At 39.3% G+C, this 19,079-nt stretch overlaps 1 protein-coding gene across 3 annotated transcripts in view; it reads right to left on the reverse strand.

Annotated features, from left to right (window-relative positions):
* The window catches only part of CDC20B (cell division cycle 20B), a 38,091-nt gene that overhangs the window by 2,641 nt on the left and 16,371 nt on the right, over positions 1-19,079 (reverse strand). The window contains exons 4-11 of one of the 3 annotated variants that reach the window (XM_034656239.1): positions 18,678-18,808; positions 13,568-13,661; positions 11,699-11,815; positions 9,371-9,567; positions 8,133-8,227; positions 5,454-5,679; positions 3,460-3,585; positions 2,898-3,003 (exon numbers count right to left, since the gene is read on the reverse strand). In XM_034656239.1, the coding sequence (XP_034512130.1) occupies positions 2,898-3,003; positions 3,460-3,585; positions 5,454-5,679; positions 8,133-8,227; positions 9,371-9,567; positions 11,699-11,815; positions 13,568-13,661; positions 18,678-18,808 (1,092 nt within the window). Of the gene's footprint in view, positions 1-2,885; positions 3,004-3,459; positions 3,586-5,453; positions 5,680-8,132; positions 8,228-9,370; positions 9,568-11,698; positions 11,816-13,567; positions 13,662-18,677; positions 18,809-19,079 lie in introns of all 3 variants that reach the window. The other 2 variants (XM_002928798.4, XM_034656240.1) reach the window with 2 other exon arrangements.

A 19,079-nucleotide genomic window follows, 5' to 3' on the forward strand; every position in this document is an offset into this window, starting at 1 on the left:
ACATATTCCACTCCTGAAGGAGACAAATATCTTAGATACTTGAGAATTTTTCCATCCACACACTTCACTCCTAACGCTCTCCTGCACGTTCACGTACATTACATGCACGTGCGCCCAAAGAGACATGGGATTGGCCCTGGGTGTCAGTACATTAAAAAATTTAGATTCATAGATACAAAGTAGCTCCCTTATTTTACAGATGAAAAAAAAATTCAGGAATACCAACTGCCTTGTGCCAGGTCACAGAGCTAATTAATGGCAGAGCCAGAACTGAATCAAATTCAATGCTCTAACCATTCAGCCCATTCTCCAAACCCAGAGCAAAGAAGAATCTCTCTTCCTATGGAAGACCCCTGTCCTTTTTTTTTTAATTGAACATTTATAAATTAAAGCAATATAAATGAAAACCACTTAATTTAGTCAGGATAAATATAAAACATTACATGAATGCTTTTAAATTAAACCTCCAAGTCAATTCAATAAACACAGTAGGTGATAAATAGGCTTTCACTCTTTATTATGATGTGTTGAGATGAAGAGAAGGGAAGGGGAAAAAGTAGAAAAGGAGTAACAGAGAAAAAAATTCCAAATTTTTTCCAAAGCAGGCTTTGAAAAAAATGTCGTGACTTAAAAAATGGACAACTACTTCCAGAATTTGTTAGGAAAATGGAGTTTGGATTAGAAGCAAAGGCATTCCTGAAACACTTCTCTCACATTAGTGAAAATCTTAATTTACTAGTGGGAAATGCCATCTTTACCTCAAAGGTCATTCTTCAGGATTTACATCCCTAAATTCCAAGAGTATTATCACTGAAAGGATTGAAAGGTTTTTTTTTTCTCTACGCAGCAGTCATCACAAAGGAGACCACCCATAGATGCATGTGCGAAGGACTGATGAAACCAAATCAAAGGCCAGATCTCACCTATAGGCTAGAAAGTTACCTACTCTTGTTTCAATGTTTATAAATTTCAACTTTTATAGGGTGAGGGGAAGGATGATGGTGAGTTATTTTTCTTCTGCAGTTAGATGTGGGAGGCCTCTTCAACTGAATTTTCCCCCCAGAGAATCATGAGTGTGGTTAACAGGGTGAGATGAAGGAAAGGCATGGCCATAATCTAGAACAGCCTTTTTCCAAGCTTTATGACCACAATCCACAGTTCAAAACTACACTCTATGTAGAGACCCCATATATAGACGCATATAAGATACTGCACAACTGTAACAAAAGTTTCACAAAATAATGCCTACTTTTACATTGCTTCCATTCTCTACTCTTCCATTTCATTTTTTAAATGCTAACCACCCTGCCAAAGATTTTGGGGAAATACTGCATGTGGAAGAGACTGCTGGGTCAGAGATGAGCATTAGTGTCTAAGAGCTCCAAAGTAACTGCATCAGGGCCCCGTGGTGGCTGGGTCGGTGAAGCGTCTGCCTTCGGCTTGGGTCATGATCCCAGGGTCCGGGGATCGAGCCCCATATCGAGCTTCCCTGCTCAGCGGGAGGCCTGCTTCTCCCTCTCTCTCTGCCGCTCCCCCGATTGTGCTGCCTCTCTCTCTCTGATAAATAAATTAGTAAAATCTTTAAAAAAAAAAAAAGTAACTTCATCTTCTCCAATCATAAACATGTTAAGAGGAGAAAAGATTAAATGTACTCTTTGGAATTCTAATATCCGTGAAGAAAAGCACAAGGCATTACAACTAAAGAACTTAGAGCTTGTCAAGGTTAGAGAAAAAAGAAAATGCACCGGTTAAGTTCATTCTTTATTCCCAGTATCAACGAACTGACTCCAGAATCTATCAGAGGACCCCATCTCGCTGAAAGACCTAATTAGCTCCTGGAATCATAGTTTTGTGAAGAACCAGGTTTAAGGCTTGATTCAAAATAGTTCTCTAGGGCACCTGGGTGGCTCAGTCCATTGAGCATCTGCCTTCAGCTCAGGTCATGATCTCGGGGTCCTGGGATGGAGCCCCACATCAGCCTCCCTGCTCAGTGGGGAGTCTGTTTTTCCCTCTCCCTCTGCCCGTCCCCACCACTCATGGTCGCTCTCTCTCTCTCAAATAAATAAATAAAATATTTTAAAAATAAATAAAATATAAAAAAATATTTCTCTAATCAGAAAAAATATCCCATGTATTGCATATCTTGTGATTTAAAATATGCAAAGGATCAACTCATGTCCCTCCTACACTCATGCCTGGCCACCCAGGTAGCTCTGTCACGAGCTGCCTACATTTTTATTTACCAGATCACACAGTAAAACAGCTTAAGGATATCAAAGTCATTCTGAGGTCAGACTGACCAGCAGGAGCAGGAAGTCTTTCTGTTAAGGGTGTTTTGTTGTTGCCAAATAACATTCTTACAGTCTACACAGAGAGTCACGGTGTCATCACCATCTAACGCTGTATATATTTGGGGTTTTCGGTCTGTTTCTTCCCCCTAAAGTAAAGGTTCTGTGAAGGCAAAGATAATGTCTGTCTTGTTTACGTGTATATCCCCAACACCCCCGAAAGCGCCCCCCACACAGTAGACGCATATTAAATTTACCCACAGGTTGCAGCCCTGCTGGTTCTCCTGCCAAAAAAGGAAAGATGAGTTATGATACTAACCAGAGTTGAAGAAGAGTTTACAAACTATCTCGCTCATCACTGCTTCATCCGTGCACGTGTGCAAGAAGGAGAGGGCAGGACCATTGTTAAGTGATGAACCGTTTCAGTCAAATTCAGAAACACTCATCTATACTCACCCTGAGGTTGTGGGTGTAAGCCTTTTTCCTCTGATCAAACAAATACTTCAAAGAGACAGAGGAGAAGATTTGGGGCTTTCCCTGCCAATGACAGCTCACTTAGCTATGGGTACACAGCATTTTATTCACCTACGTACTTACCCCAAAATCCACGTGACCTGGCCAGACCAGGACAGGCCCACAGAGTCACATCGTTCTTGGGACTACCTTGGCCACTTGCAATCTCCTTTGTCTTAGGTAGCCAGATTAGGGAACAAATCTGTAATAATGGCCAAAAAATACAGTTATGGCAATGTCTGATTCATTATGAATGTATTTCGAACAGATTCTAGGCAGCATGCTCTGTCCACATCTGTCCTCCAGTCCACAGCTGGGGTTAGGGTGTGCGAGGAACTACGTCAGTTCTAGGCAAGTTGATCCCAAGGCAACAGAAGACTAAGTATACAAATAGGTTTAGGAGCAACGACCCTACAAATCTGAACACAAAGCAGTGCTGAGCAAGAAGGGAAATGTAGGAAATAGAGGGGGAAGGAAAGGATACACAGATCAGCTTGCGACTCCCAGAGAAAGGTTTTACAAAAACAGCCAAGAACTGAAATCCTTATAGACTCAGCGAGTACAGAGAGGCGTGTTTGGGTCCTGGGCTCTATCAGCAATCATTTTCACAAGGTTCTAGAAGATCAAAGTGAAGGCAAACTCCAGCAGAGGTGTTTACCTGTGAGTTTGTGGTTGGGGTCTGCATGTTTTGCCCAGTGTTTATGTCTAAGACACGTAAGTGTCCGTCTTCCATTCCGCCTCCAACAGCAAGGACTGCAGGCTGCCAGGGACACCAATCCATGGCCTTGAAAGTTCAAATAATCACACAGGCAGGTCAGCCTTGGAGCAAGTGAACTTGTGAAGGTGACACAGGTGAGCAGGAGTCCAGAGGTCTGCTCGCACCGCAGCTCTCCTGGAGCTCTGATCTAAAGGCAGGAGCTAACACCACTCTCTAAAGATTACATCTAAGGGACTAGAAATCATCTGTTAAGTGCCTTCCTCAAATTTTGAGAATAATTACCAATATTTTAAGCAAAGAAAAATTACCCAATAATATATTTTAAAAACTACTCTCAACATGTCCTATGGGGCAAAAGTCTCCTGCTGGAGTAGGTAAAAGGTGCCTCTAGAATCTGATTATGAAATGAAGCCTTTCTCTCGTTTGTCTACCTGTGTCTTTAGGTTCTAGGTCGGAGAAGAAAACACAAAACAGAGCCACGCATGACTGCTCACACCCCAAAAACTCTTGTGAATTCAACTCCTAATACATTTCAAAAAGGAAAATTGCCTTTGATTTACTTACTTATAAATTATTAAAGGTAATTCTGAAAAGTAAGATTTAGTATTACATACTTATATTGGTAATTTAAATGTTGAGTAACAATAAGTTTAAAGGACACTCTAACAAATATTTCAGTTATATTTATCCATGTATCCTTATCTGCCGTCCATCCTGCCATTAACTGCCACGACGCTTGGTTTGCTCAGGCTCCAGAAACTCTTGGTTCAATTCACTGTATTTCTGACAGCAAGGCACATAAGAAACTAACTTGTTTTGCCTGGCTTGGATTTTTCATGAGTCGCGTTTTTGTTTTGCTTTATTTTGTTTTTGTATTTTGTTTGCAGACAGAATATTTTACATACATTTTCCCTAGATTTTTTTCAGATCATTAATAATGGGAATTTGGATCTAAAATCATTCTTCATGTCCTGTGGACATTAAAAACCGCAAGCCAGAGTATTGAGCCACTACCCCTTAACAGCAGGTGCGACATGTTACACCCTATACCAGGAAACTCCGTGGTAACTTTGTAAATTCTCGTTCTAACACGTTTGCTCATAGTTAATAAAGTAGAACCATTTCTTTGTTCTGTGAGTGATAAATATTCTGGGACTATGTTGAGGCCAAGACATAGATCTATGGCACCAAAGGAATGAAAGTATGGATTTTTTTTTACTAGAAATAAGAATTTAAAATAGAAATTAAAAAAACACTCCGCAGAGCATAGTAGAGTATTGGTTTAACTGTGCAGCACCCTTCCTCCTCCTTCTGACAGTGGTTTCGTTTCATGGGTGTGAGTTCATGACCTAGGCCTGGATAGCCAGTGTACCCATCTCTTTGGCCACAGTTATCTGCTGAGAAATGAGAAGGTGCCCAAAGTCACACCAGAGTCCTGCCCGGGACTTTGCTACCAGAGTTACAAGGAATTGTAGTTTCTTAATCCGTTCTCATCTGGGAGAATCTGAATTTAAAGCTGCTAAGAGCCATTTTGCCCACAAAATGTTGTCTGAATAAAGAATGAAACTCAACAGAGACAGGCAGAGCCAGGAGCCAAAGAGAGCAGGTTCTAACGACATTATTTAAAGCCCTAGATCTGGATGGTATTGGAAACAGCTGTATGTACCCAGGACTCCTCGGTCATAAGAGAAAATATGTTTACTTTTTTGCAGAAGTTCAAGCTTACCTCTGCTTTCAGTTACTTACAACCACAAAATCTGACACATGGGGGGTATAAATAAGGTTGTCTTTCAAGAGAATGATGGCAAAATCCAAAACAAATTCTGGGGGAAGAAAATCTCAAAGCATTGGCTTAATGGCTTTGTTCTCACGTGTGAAGGATCCTCAGTGATCTCTGAGTGAAGAACAACTTGGAAAGCTATTGGATGTCTTACCTTGACTGCTGTAGATTGGGGTATAACTTTCAGTGGCTGAACCTGGGCTTTCGCCCCCGGGTCATGTGGCCATATTGTCAGCAGTCCGTCACTACAGCCACTGGAAAGCAGCCTGCCGTCAGGGGACCACTTGAGAGCGCAGACAGCTTGCTTGTGGTGAAGTGTTCCAACGTGATGCTGGGCGACCCGAACATCGTGATGGTAAACACGGCCCAGCCTCGACCCGCTGCACAGAGGTAAAGGGGCAGGTTTCTGACAGAAAGCTCCAGCCCTATTGCTAATAAGCATTTGAAAACATGAAGGAAAGCACAGTTCACACTATCAAAAGACCCCTCAGGACAGATTCAAGACACAGGTTTTGAACATTTGTTGGGTTAATAAGGATAGAGTATTCTGCCTGGGTGATTGTTTTCACAAGTGAAAAAAATGTTTGTGGCAAAGTTTTAAATGTGGATATTGAGATGATATCCTTTGACAGATATTTCTTTTTTTTTTTAAGATTTTATTTATTTATTTATTTGAGAGAGAACGCAAGTGAGTGAGAGAGAGCATGGGTGGAGGGGGAAGGGGCAGTGGCAGAGGCAGAGGGAGAAGCAGGCCCCCAGCTGAGCAGGGAGCACCCTGCCGGCTGATTCCAGGACACTGGGGTCATGACCTGAGCCGAAGGCAGATGTTTAACCAACTGAGCCACCCAAGCGCCTCATTCTGATAGATATTTCTACTGACTTTAATACGATGCAGACCCCTATGGAAAAGATAAATTTTGAAGCTTGCCATATTTCCCCAGGGAGTAGTTTATGTACTGAACATACGAAATAGTACTTTTCTGGAATTCAGAAAATTTTGTATTATCTCAATGCAATGGTTTAGTATCTGAAATGTCAGAGATAGAAATGTCAGATTATTTCCTTTTTCTATTAAGCTACAAACCCACTATTATTGTTAATGTTACTAATATCTACAAAGAGTATAAAACTATCTGAATGTCACAGCAAACTGCTGTGTGATTCTGACTCGGTGGATAATGTCTATTACTGGTAGTGATTTGGATGCAAATAATGATAAAGATCCTATCACCTCACCAAAGACAATGAACTCTTTCTGGACTAATTTAATTTTCTCCAAGGAGCAAGTAAACAACTACCTACAATTATTTATGAAATTTCTCAAAATCTGGTCTCGTATTTTTAAAACCTATTCAGGCACCACACTGAGCAGCCTTCTGATGAACATGGGCTCTGCAGCCAGACCACCTGGGTCCAAAGCCGGACTCTGTCCCTTTTACTAAGCCGGTGCCCTCAGGCTAGTGTCTCAGTTTATTCATTAAGAACAGGTTGGGGGGAGATTAGAAACTACTCGGTCGCCCTACTGCAGGGGTGAAAACACAGCTATGTGCATGAAGAGAACATCACAATGCCCAGCACACATCATGACAGAAATATTAGCTGTTGTTAGAGGAAAGGATCTCATTTTCCTCATGAATAATAAAACTAAATTTAAACAATGCAGACTGTAAAAGGAATTCAAATAGAGAGCTGACCTCACTACCACAATTTTCACGCTAAATAATTAGCCCATGTGGTATTTTGTTTAAGCGGCTTTAAGTTTGACCTGTATTCACAAGGTATTGAAATCTCAAATTTATATCTTAGCTACTTAAAGAAATTGTAAAAGACCCTGGAATTTATTTAATTTAAACCTACCTTAAGAACTATGGTATAAAAATGAATGGCAATGGGGCGCCTGGGTGGCTCAGTCAGTTAAACGTCTGCCTTCGGTTCAGGTCATGATCCCGGGGTCCTGGGATGGTGTCCCACTTGGGGCTCCCTGCTCAGCGGGGAGTCTGCTTCTCCCTCTCCCTCTGCTGCTCCTCCTGCTTGTACTTTCTCTCTCTCAAATAAATAAGTAAAAGCTTTTAAAAAAGTAAATGGTAATTATTAAAAGCAGTATATATTTAGATCAATTATGTAGGATTGTAGGAACAAGTCACTTAACTTTTCTGGTTAAGTGACTGAGGTAGTTAGACTAAAACAGTAGTTCTCAAAAGTAATGAAGCGTCAGCATCACTTTGGAAATTAAAAATGCAAATGATCAGCGCCCCTTCAGACCTACTGAGTCAGAAATTCCCAGAGACAGACCAGCAATCTGTGTTGTAAGGAGCCCTTCAGGTGCTGTTGGGCTCTCAAGTTTGAGAACCATGGAACCTAGCTGATCTAGGACCTTCCTTCCAGTTCAAATGTCTATGGATCTATGAATTGGACATGTGCCCCAGAAAGCTTATCATATTCCAAATTATTGATCCTGATAGCAATAAATACTTGATTTCAACAAACTGTCCCTCTGGTAGGTATTACTTGGTACAGAGAAACTTTTTGCTTAAGCAGAGTTTTACCTTTTATCTGAACAGTTTAGTGGATCCTGATCCTCACTTTCCAGAACCAGCATATGGTGCGGGCCCCTAGCCACCATGGTACCTGTGGCCGCTGGACCACTTACATCGCCTGCGGACCAGGATATCCGAGAGGGTAGGATCATAACTGCTGCTCACTAATATCTTGCCTGGTTTGGGTCGGTTTTGGTTTTGCTTTTGATTTTAAATATTATTATAGTTCTGTTCACTCAGCCCCCATAATCACTCTGTGAAACAAATATAATTCATTCCACCAAGATGCTTCTTACCTGCTGAGAATACAGTGATTCCAGCTCAAAGCCCCAACCACTGACAAATGACCAAGCATATTTCTCAGCCGCTTTTTAGTTACCACATCCCATAACTGAAAGAATGAACAAGCAGAGTTACATAGCATTGCCTTTTTCACAGTCCACCGTCTTCTTAAAGGCCTGATAGCAATTAATGGTGCTACCACCAGTCTTTGTACTAAAGGGAAGCTCAGCTCCTTTAATCCTGGGCAGCATTTCTCAACCCCGTCTGTATATGACATCACCTACGGAGCTTGCTATGGATGCTAGCCATTTTGATTTCATAATGGAGGTAGGGTCTGTGGATACGGCATTTATTTGATGACATTTATTTTAAAGGTCTCCAGGTGAATTCAATGGGCAGCCACAGGTTGAAAATGGCTCTCACACTTCTAGTTTCCTCTAAATTGTGGAATTTCATCCTAGAAATCCACTGACAGGCTAAGAGACTCCTTGTCTGCCACCTATAAATGGTACTCTGACCTATATGAGAAATGAGAACTTTGGTGTAAGAAGAAATCATGACATAAACTTCATAGCATCCAGTATCATTGTAGAGATGAGAAAGCCGTGAGAGCCATCTGTGGCCCTCCAAAGTCATTGAACACATGAGCAATATTGTTCACAGTATGGCTAGTAACAGTAATACAAGAGAAATTAAACAGATTGAAGGAAACTGGGTAAATTCTCATTTCAGAGAGCTTATCAGAAAGAAAAAAATAATCCACTCATTTTAAGTAACTCTACTCCTGATCATGGATTGTGCAGAGAAAGGAGAGCTGAAGGTTATCTTCCTCTCTCCAAAGTCTTAACCCTGGGGATTCTACAAGCCCAACTTTAATACAAGAGGAAAGACTTTTAGGGGCACCTGGCTGGTTCAATCAGAGGAGCAGGTGACTCTTGATCTCGGATTTGTGAGTTCAAGCCCCACGTTGGGTGGAAAGATTACTTAAAAAAATTTTTTTTAAATAGACTTTAAAAAGGTAAATATGACAGAAAGATTGTGTGGGAAAAAAAAACTAGGTAAAGTATCCTTAAGTCCTCATTAAATGTCATTCAGAAAAGAACCAGAATGCTATATCTTCTCACTCCCCATAGTTTCAAGTGCCACAACTAATACAGATTCTCTATTGTATATTAACTCGTTATTAGAAGTCAATTTTAGTTATGTGGCAATTATACAGAGCACATTTTAAGGGGGGGGTGGAAATTGTTACTTGTACTTCTCCATCGCTGGTGCCAATTGCCAGGCAGTTTCCGTCTTTTATCCAGGACACAGAAGATATATAGTTACAATTATGACTTAGGTCTATATTTTCAATCACATTGTAGTTTTCCCCATTCCAGATGAATACAGAAGATCCAAGGGCTATAGCAACAAGATTTTGAAAATTCCAATCCAGAATATTCAGATCTATAAGAAAAGCAGTTCATAATAAGGTAATGATTTAGCCAAATAAAAAATATTTTCAAGTAACCAACTTTTTTGCAGATAGATGAGCAAAAAGTAATATCTTTCTCATGGTCAGTTGGAAAATAGAATCACATATGCAAGTAGATTGTTAGAAGTTCAAAAATAAACACTAGAATTCTCTGTCAAGATTCACAGACTAGGGGCGCCTGGGTGGCTCACTCATTAGGTGTCTGCCTTTGGCTCAGGTCATGATTCCAGCGTTCTGGGATCAAGCCCCGCATTGGGCTCCCTGCTCGGTGGGAAGCCTGCTTCTCCCTCTCCCACTCCCCCTGCTTGTGTTCCCTCTCTCGCTACCTCTCTCTGTGTCAAATAAATAAATAAAATCTTACAAAAAAAAAAAAAGATTCACAGTCTAATGAGCAATAATGCTTACTATTTATACTCAAATATATTTATTTAGAGTCATTTAGAGAATTTGGAAGTTTTATCTACCATTATTAGAACCATGGATTTTATCTAACAGATCACTAAAAATTAAAAGCATCTATTTTTTTCATTGAAATTATCTGGCCTTTCTTTTTCTTTTTTTTTCTTTTAATTCCAGTATAGGTAACATACAGTGTTCTATTAGTTTAATGTATACAATATAATGATTCAATAATTTTATACATATTACTCAGTGCTAATAATGATAAATATATTGTTAATCCCCTTCACCTGTTTCACCCATCCCCCCCACCGACCTCCCCTTAGGCAAGGATCAGTTAGTTCTCCACAGTTAAGAGTCTGTTTTTCGGTTTGTTTCTTCATCATACGGTGTTTGCCTTTCTCTGACCGGTGTATTTCGGTCTATCCATGTTGTTGTGACATGGATGGGCTTAATGACTGAGCCTCCCAGACACTTCCATACCACATCTTTTTTATCCATTCATCTATCAATGGACACTTGGGCTGCTTTCATAATTTGGTTATTATAAATAATACTGCAGTAAACATGGGGGAAAGCATATAACCCTTACAGAAACATCCCCGAGCCTACAATATCCATATGAAAGATGCCACCATCATTTTAAACTAAAAATACCACCCAACTACAGTATATCTGGAAGAAGTGGTCACTGGCTTATAAGTGATACCTGGAAGTTCCTAGCAGTATTCTCTATCTTCTATTAGAACTCTCTGACTGCCAAAAGAAACTGTATTTGTATGATCACATATTAAAATGTATCCTATCTTCTTTTTTTTTAATTGAGATATAGTTGACCTATAACCCTATCTTATTTCTTATAAGACAAAAACTCTTATCCTCACTGATACACATCAATACAAAACTATGCAGCACGCCAGCTTTTTAGAGTAAAATTTATAACAATGGTAGAGTTCTCAATGTATGTAGATACAAAATACGCGACAGCTGCAGTAACCTAAGAAAAGTTGGGGGATTGAGGGGACCCTATGTGATTGCAAAATTTGCATCTACCTCCTATTCACCAGTCCCCAGTGTGTCCTCTTCATTGCCATTATCATTAATTACCGACATCCTGCCTTTGCTGACATTGTTAACATCTTCTCTCCCCCACTCCACCAAACCCTACCCATTTTTCAAAACCCAGCTCAAGTCTGAACATCTCCACAAAGTCTTTTCAGACAAAGATCCAAAGATCACTGAACTACTTCTAATCATTATAGCTCCTTTTACCCCTTAATTCATTATTTCTGTTCTACACTAGCATGTTGGCAGAAGTTCCATGTGAGTTAGTCCTGTCTTCCCAACCAGATTATAAACTAGGCACACAGCAAGAAGACCCATGTGGCTGTTGGACTGATTAGATATATCTGTGTTTAAAATATATGCCTAAGAATAGGCCCTCATTCTCACAGTTCATTCTAACACCATTTTTAAAAACGTATATTTCTTATACCCCACCAACACCAACAATACCCGTTCCAAACATGAAATTTGCCCAGGGAAAAGCCAAACTACATTAACCATATTTGGATAGTATAGCTTTGGGACATAAGGCACAAGGACCATTGGGTTCTTCCAGAAGCAAATCTCGAGTTTATGCCACAGCACAGGATACATTTTGTCACTCCAACTTTTCAATTCATGATCTAAACAGTAACTTACAATAGTCATTTCGAAGACCAGTATGATGAATCTTCACTTCTGGTTGGAGTATGGAATAGTCTATATCACCTACTCTTTTAAGATGGAAGGATTCATCTCTGACTCCATCTCCACAGCCTATAAAGAACAAACAGTTCCAGGTATCTTTACGATCCTGGAAGCATAACATTCATGCAGGTATTAAGACATAACAAAGTGAAAAAGAAAGTAGTGATAAAACTGAATTCAAAGTGAAAAGGAAAGTAATGATAAAACTGAATTACAAGTTGCAGGAGAAGGGAAAGAAAAAAAGACTTCAGTATTCATTTAAACAAAAATGTAACAAATATTTCATGGCAATTTTTAATAAAACACGTGAGCGCCAGACCTAAATGTAACAGATCCCATGGGAAGCACACAGAAACACTATATCATACTTTGAATATCTATTCTGTCACTTGAGATTTTTAAATCACAGTAATTTTCACATACCCATTTGTCTAGCACATCAACAATTACCTGACACAAGTAAGTCCTACTCTGAGCCTTCAGCAATAAATATCTGTTGATTCATTTACTTTGGCTCTTATCTCACTGTTTCTGTAGCAGAGCACATAGACTTACTTCTGGCTAGTTTTACCCATGACTGTCTGAGGTCAGGGTCCTATCTTGGGTTCAGTTTTAATTCTCATCAAAAGACTCACCTGTGTCTAAACCACAAGCCACCATTGTTTCATTTGTGATCACACAGAGAATGACATAAATTAATAGGCACTGAGCCCACCCAGGTGAATCTGTGGTCTCTACGACCACATGCCTTCTGATAAAAAGCCTAAGAGCTTCACAAGAAGTAGATCGTTACTCACTGCCTCGGTGTTAGCCACAAAGACCTGCAGTTGTGGGCAAAACTTAAAGGTTACTAGAAACACTCAAGCATCTCCAATAAAGGTTTTTTGAAAAAACAAGTACAAACTTCCAGGTACAAAATAAGTCATGGGGATGTAACGCACAGCACGGCAATTACAGTTAATAATACCAGATTGCATATTTGAAAACTACCAAGAGAGTAGATCTTAAAAGTTCACATCACAAGAAAAGAAATTCTATAACTATGAATAGTGATGAATGTTAACTGGACTTACTGTGGTGATCATTTTGCAATATATACAGATACTGAATCATTGTTTTACACCTGAAACTAATAAAGATGACCCCTGAACAATATGGGCTTGAACTACATGGGTCCACTTACATGTGGATTTTTTTTTATAAATACCACACAGTACTGTAAATGTATTTTCTCTTCCTTATAATTTTCCTAATAATATTTCCTTCCTTCTAGCTTACTGTATTGAAAGAATATAGTATATAATACACATGATATGCAATATATGTGTCATCAACGGCTTATATTATTGTTAAGACCTCCAGTCAACAGTAGGCTATGAGCAGTTAAGTTTTGGGGGAGTCAAAGTTAGACACAGATTTTCACCCATATGAGAAGTTACTTTTTAGAAGTGTGATCTAAGTAGACTGAAGGAGGTGAATGAAGCAGGAGAACTAAGTTCTTACCTACTATGCTAGAAAGTTATGATAACGTTTAAAATCTCAAGAGCAGTTTACAAATATTACTTAGAAAATAGATGTAAATACGAGGGGGAAGAGCTGGAGGTGTAAAGGTGGTTGCCTGTAGGAAATGAGACTTGGGGATGGGACAGGTAAGGCGGAGAATTAGGAGAATGATTGAAATTTTGTAATTATTTTTTATCAGTCTAATAAATAGAAAAATAATATATCCCAATAATATATTCTAAGATAAGGAAGAAATTAAGGAGGCAAGGAGAGAGAAGGGTAGGAAAGAAGGACAAACAGAAAATCTTTGGTCCATACCTTTCCAGACACATTGGGATTGCTCACAGAGCTGCATTTGCCCACTAACCCACTGAGCCATCTTTTGGGTCGAAAATAGCTGGTTTAGGCATTTCTGAAAACAAGCAAATAAATACTTCTCTAGAAACATACATGTACATCTCAGATGTTACGCATGATATAGTGTTAAAACTGATAACTCACTAGGAAGTTCCAAGTTTCCACATTATCAAACCCAGTGCTACAATTGCTATTATTTACTACCTAACCTCTGTGTAGTGAACACAATGCTGAGCATTTTACATGTATTATTTCTAATCTCCCCACGAACTCCATAAGCCAGCTATTCCTCAACTAGAATAAAATCTTCTTTTATTCTTCTAGCCTAAAAATCCTTTTAGCCCACAAACCAACCAAAGCCCAGTGATATCATCAAAGCCTGCAAGAACTAAAATGTCATGATAGTTCTAGTATATTGTGAAATTGAAAGACCTCCCCAAGATAACAAAGTTGAATGCCAGTAAGGCTACTTTTTTGAAGATTTCTTTCAAGGGGGGGCCTCTCAGCATTCAATCTAGAAGTATTCTTTCAGTCTGTTACTGAGATTTTCTCTGGGACTTAATTTTCTTCATCTGTAATATGTCAGGACTGAATTAATCATCTTAAATGTCCTTTTCCATTAACACCTTTACCTGTTAACAATGGGAACATCAAAAAATAAATAAAAATAATTAATTAAATTTTTTTAAAAAAATGGAAACATCAAATCACAGAGACCTCAAGTAACCTGCCTCAGTTTCCATGAACACAAAAACCTGGTTGCTGTCTCTTTGGGCCAGTATATAAAAAGCATTTCTGGGGCACCTGGGTAGCGCAGTCATTAAGCGTCTGCCTTCGGCTCAGGGCGTGATCCCGGTGTTTCAGGATCGAGTCCCACATCAGGCTCCTCCGCTGGGAGCCTGCTTCTTCCTCTCCCACTCCCCTTGCTGTGTTCCCTCTCTCGCTGGCTGTCTGTCAAATAAATAAATAAAATCTTTAAAAAAAAAAAAAAAGCATTTCTGACCTTCTTACACCCAACCTCAATCAAAAACAGATAAGAAAATTAGTAGTAAGTGTAAAGAAAAGTACTTACTGGAATTTTGTAAAAACATTTTAGTGAATAGTTAAAGCAGAGACAATTCCTTTTTCCCCCTTCATGATAATACATCTAATTGTTACATGTAAAACAATCATGCGATCACCATTAAGTCATACAGATGTGTCTCTCACAGGCATCACTTTGAGATTTTGGTTTTCTTCCCAGATATTTTGTCTTTGCCGTCTGGTGAATCATGGATTTTTAGGTATTCAAATTAGAACAATCAATGATAAAGCAGGGTTTCCCATTTTTAGCATCCCTGGCATTTGACAGGAGATGATTCATTGCTGTGGGGGCTGTTCTGTGCATTACAGGAGGCTTAGCAGCTTCTCAGACTCTGTCTACCAGCTGCCTTCCCCCTAGGTTGGAATGATCAGAAATGTCTTCAGACATTGTCAGATGTCCCCTAGGGAGAAAAACCACAGCCATTTGAGAACTACAGTCCTAAATAACAGTCCTAAAATCAGTGTAACTCTTCAGAGAGTCACTTCTTCAGAACCCCATAATTTGCGCAAAGCTGACCCAAGCATTGCCCAGCACGAGGCGCTTCTGTTCCATGTACCCAAGGGTGCTCTTCCCTCAGTTAGATCTACTTATGACTCTAATGAACAACTTGGCTTAGAGCTGACTATACATAATAATTTTGAACATCTCCGCAGCTTTGCAGGCCCTCGTCGTAGAAACACCCTCCGCGTGACCTCTGAGGACCGCTTGAAGACACACAGTTCCTGTCATTGTGAAGCACCTCACAGCGTTTCTGCACCACTCCTGATGCTCTTTGACTTCTAACTGGTCAGGACAACAAATGCTTGATATAAAGTAGTGGAATAGTTTCCATTATCCCCTTCCCAAGTTCTTCAGTGACGCTGGGACAAAGCTCTGGCCAGATAGCAACTGCTGTGACAACGGTAACTTGCTGACACCATGGTGACCACGCGGTCAGAGCCACCTACTTTGATGCCACCAGTTCCATAACACCTAGGGACAAGGGAAGTCGTGAGGTCGAGGCAGTAAAAACTCCAGTCCGCAAGACGTAGAGTGTGGATAGGCAGTGGTGCTAATAACCTGGCCTGGGCGTAGGGTCACTGTGCCCCTAACGACATAGAACTCCCTGGCCATCTGCACCTCCAAACCCTTAATCAGCAGTATAGCACTTGGCAAAAGACCTGATCTAAGATGTTTGTTTTCAATTTGCATATGATTTCAAATAATTAAATTTTAGATTCACATGATTGTTCCTCTAGCAAGGTATATATGCCAAACACTGGAAGCACAAACTAAATGAGTAACTTTGCCTAAACTGAGAATGTATGACTTTCCTAGTTTAAAGCTTTCTAAATGAAACCTTGATTCCTTCAGAAGCTCTTCACTGGATTTGATAAACCCAAAAACATGCTAGTGGATATTTAATGTGCCCAAGGATTTAGATCAGATTCCTCTAAGATCTTAAAACCATAATAAGTATGATACTTGCAAGAACTAAATTAACTTAGTCAGGAAACAAAAAAACAACAATAACAAAAACTTAAGGGAAATGTTTAAAAGACCATTTTATAGGGGCGCCTGGGTGGCTCAGTTGGTTGAGTGTCGGAGTCTTGGTTTTGGCTCAGATCATGATCTCAGGGTCCTGGGGATGGAGCCCCACCTCGAGCTCTACAGGGCTTTGCGCTCAGCGGGGGTCTGCTTGGGATTCTCTCTCCTCCTCCCTCTGCCCCTCCCCCCACTCGCACTCTGTCTCTCTAAAATAAATAACCTTTAAAAAAAAAAAAAGACCATTTTATAGAGGAAGAATTTAACTTATCCTGAGAGACTGCAGAGGGTAGACCAAGTCATCAAATAGTTGGAAAGGATTATACAAGACATTTTTTGGCTGAGGGAAAGCATACCATAATATGTATAATTTCATTATATTTTTAATCTTTACCTCTTTAAAAAAATCTTTATTTTTTAATTCAAGTATAGTTCACATAGTTTTATAAGAGTTTCAGATGTACACTATAATAATTCAACAATTCTATACATTCCACAATGCTCAACATAAATGTACTCTTCATCCCCCTCACCTATTTCACCTGTTCCCCCCTACCCACCCCTCCCCTGGGAACCATCAGTTTGCTGTCTATACTTAAGAGTCTGTTTTTTGGTTCATGTCTTTTTTTCTTTGTTCATTTGTTTTGTTTCTTAAATTCCACGAGTGAAATCATACGGTATTTGCCTTTCTCTAACTTACTTTGCTTGGCATTATACACTGTAGCTGCATTTGTGTTGTTGCGAATGGCAAGACGTCATTCTTTTTATGGCTGAGTAATATTCCACTGTATGTCTATGTAGATATATATTTGTATACATATATATTTATTTATTTATATGTGTATATGCGTAGCACGTCTTCTTTATCCATTCATCTATCAGTGGATGCTTGGGTTGTTTCCGTATCTTGGTTATTATAAATAATGCTGCTGTAAACATACAGGTGCATATATCTTTTTGAATTAGTGTCTTTGTTTTCTTTGGGTAAATATCCAGTAGTAGAATGACCGGATCATATGTTAATTCTATGTTTAATTTTCTGAAGAATGTCCATTTACTGTTTTCCACAATGGCTGCTCTAGCTTACATTCCCACCAACAGGGCATGAGGACTCCTTTTTCTTCACATCCTTGCCAAGACTTGTTATTTCTTGTCTTGATTTTAGCCATTCTGACAGGTGTAAAGTGGTATTTCATTGTGGTTTTAATTTGCATTTCCTGATGATGAGTGGTGTTGAGCATGCTTTCATGTGTCTATTGGCCAGCCATAGGGCTTCTTTGGAAAAATATCTGTTCATGTCTTCTGCCCATTTAATTGGATTATTTGTTTTTTTGGTGTTGAGTCATATAAGTTCTTTATGTATTTTGGATACTAATCCCTTATCAAATACATCTTTTGCAAATATCTTTTCCCTTTGATAGGTTGTCTTTTGATTTCGTTGATGGTTTCCTTCACTGTGCAAAAGCTTTTTGTTTTGGGGTAGTCCCAATAATTTGATTTTGCTTTTGTTTCCCTTACCGAAGGAGACATATCTTAAAAAATGTTTCAACAGCTGATGTCAAAGAGATTACTGCCTGTTTTCTTCTAGGAATTTTATGGTTTCAAAAATCACATTAGGTCTTTAACCCATTTTGTGGTTATTTTGTGTATGGTGTAAGAAAGTGGTCCAGTTTCATTCTTTTGCATGTAGCTGTCCAGTTTTCCCAACACCATTTGTTGAAAATGCTGTCTTTTTCCCACTGCATATTCCTAACACTTTGTAAGTTCCATACAAATTTTAAGATTGTTCTAGTTCTGTGAAAAATGCTACTGATCTTTTGATAAGGGTTGCATTAAATCTGGAAATTGCCTTTGGTAGTATAGACATTTTGACAAGATTTGTTCTTCCATTCCATGAGCAGGGAATATCTTTTTATTTGTTTGTGTCATCTTTAATTTCTTTCATCAGCGTTTTACAGTTTTCAGAGCACAGCCCCTTTAACTCCTGGGTTAAGTTTATTCCTAGATATCTTACTGTTTTTTGTGCAATTGTAAATGGAATTGTGTTCTTAATTTCTCTTTCTGATGCTTCATTATTAGTATATAGAAACGCCACAGATTTCTGTATACTTAATTTGTAACCTGCTATTTTACTTAATTCATTTATTAGCAGTTCTGATAGTCTTTTGATGGAGTCTTTAGGGTTTTCTCTATACAGTATCATGTCATCTTAATCTTTACCTTTCTTATGTTTCATTTTCACTCTTTTGATTGATACTAACTTATCTTGTATATTTGTCGGGTATTATACTTCTTTTACAAAGTACCCCTATTCATGTCCTTCACTCACTCATTTTTTCTGTCAGGAGCCCATCATTTTCTTACTGGTTTATAAGAGCAGCTAAGCCAGTCCCTTCCTCATATTTGGGACTCGATTGTCTGAGCTTCTCAGAACACGAGATCATCAGTTTTCTCTTTACCTACCTGGCCTTTCGAGGCAACATTTTCATCCCAGCCTCTGTCCAGTGCATGAGCTGCCTTGCAAAAATGGAGAGCAGAGTTATTTGTTTCTAAACTCCCTTTGATGGGGGTCTTCAGTGGTTCTTGGTAGGATCCTGCAAGAAAGACATTTAGCTTTTAATTTGTTTTTCAAAACAAGATGATCACTTTGGTTGGTGGTCAATCCATTGTGTCTGTCACAATAGAATGTGAAGACACAGGCCCTCCTCTCTCCAAAAATCCTGGCAGAGGTGGGTAAAAGCGGAAGGGCCAGCAAGCACCTTATCCAGAATGCCAGGGTCATAAGTGAGCACTGCCTCAGTGGCCTCTGTATAAAATGCCAAGATTAAAGACCTGACTCCCACTGCAGCTGGGGCAGAAATGCTT

This window comes from Ailuropoda melanoleuca, chromosome 3, assembly GCF_002007445.2.
Source record: "Ailuropoda melanoleuca isolate Jingjing chromosome 3, ASM200744v2, whole genome shotgun sequence".
Lineage (NCBI taxonomy): Eukaryota > Metazoa > Chordata > Mammalia > Carnivora > Ursidae > Ailuropoda > Ailuropoda melanoleuca.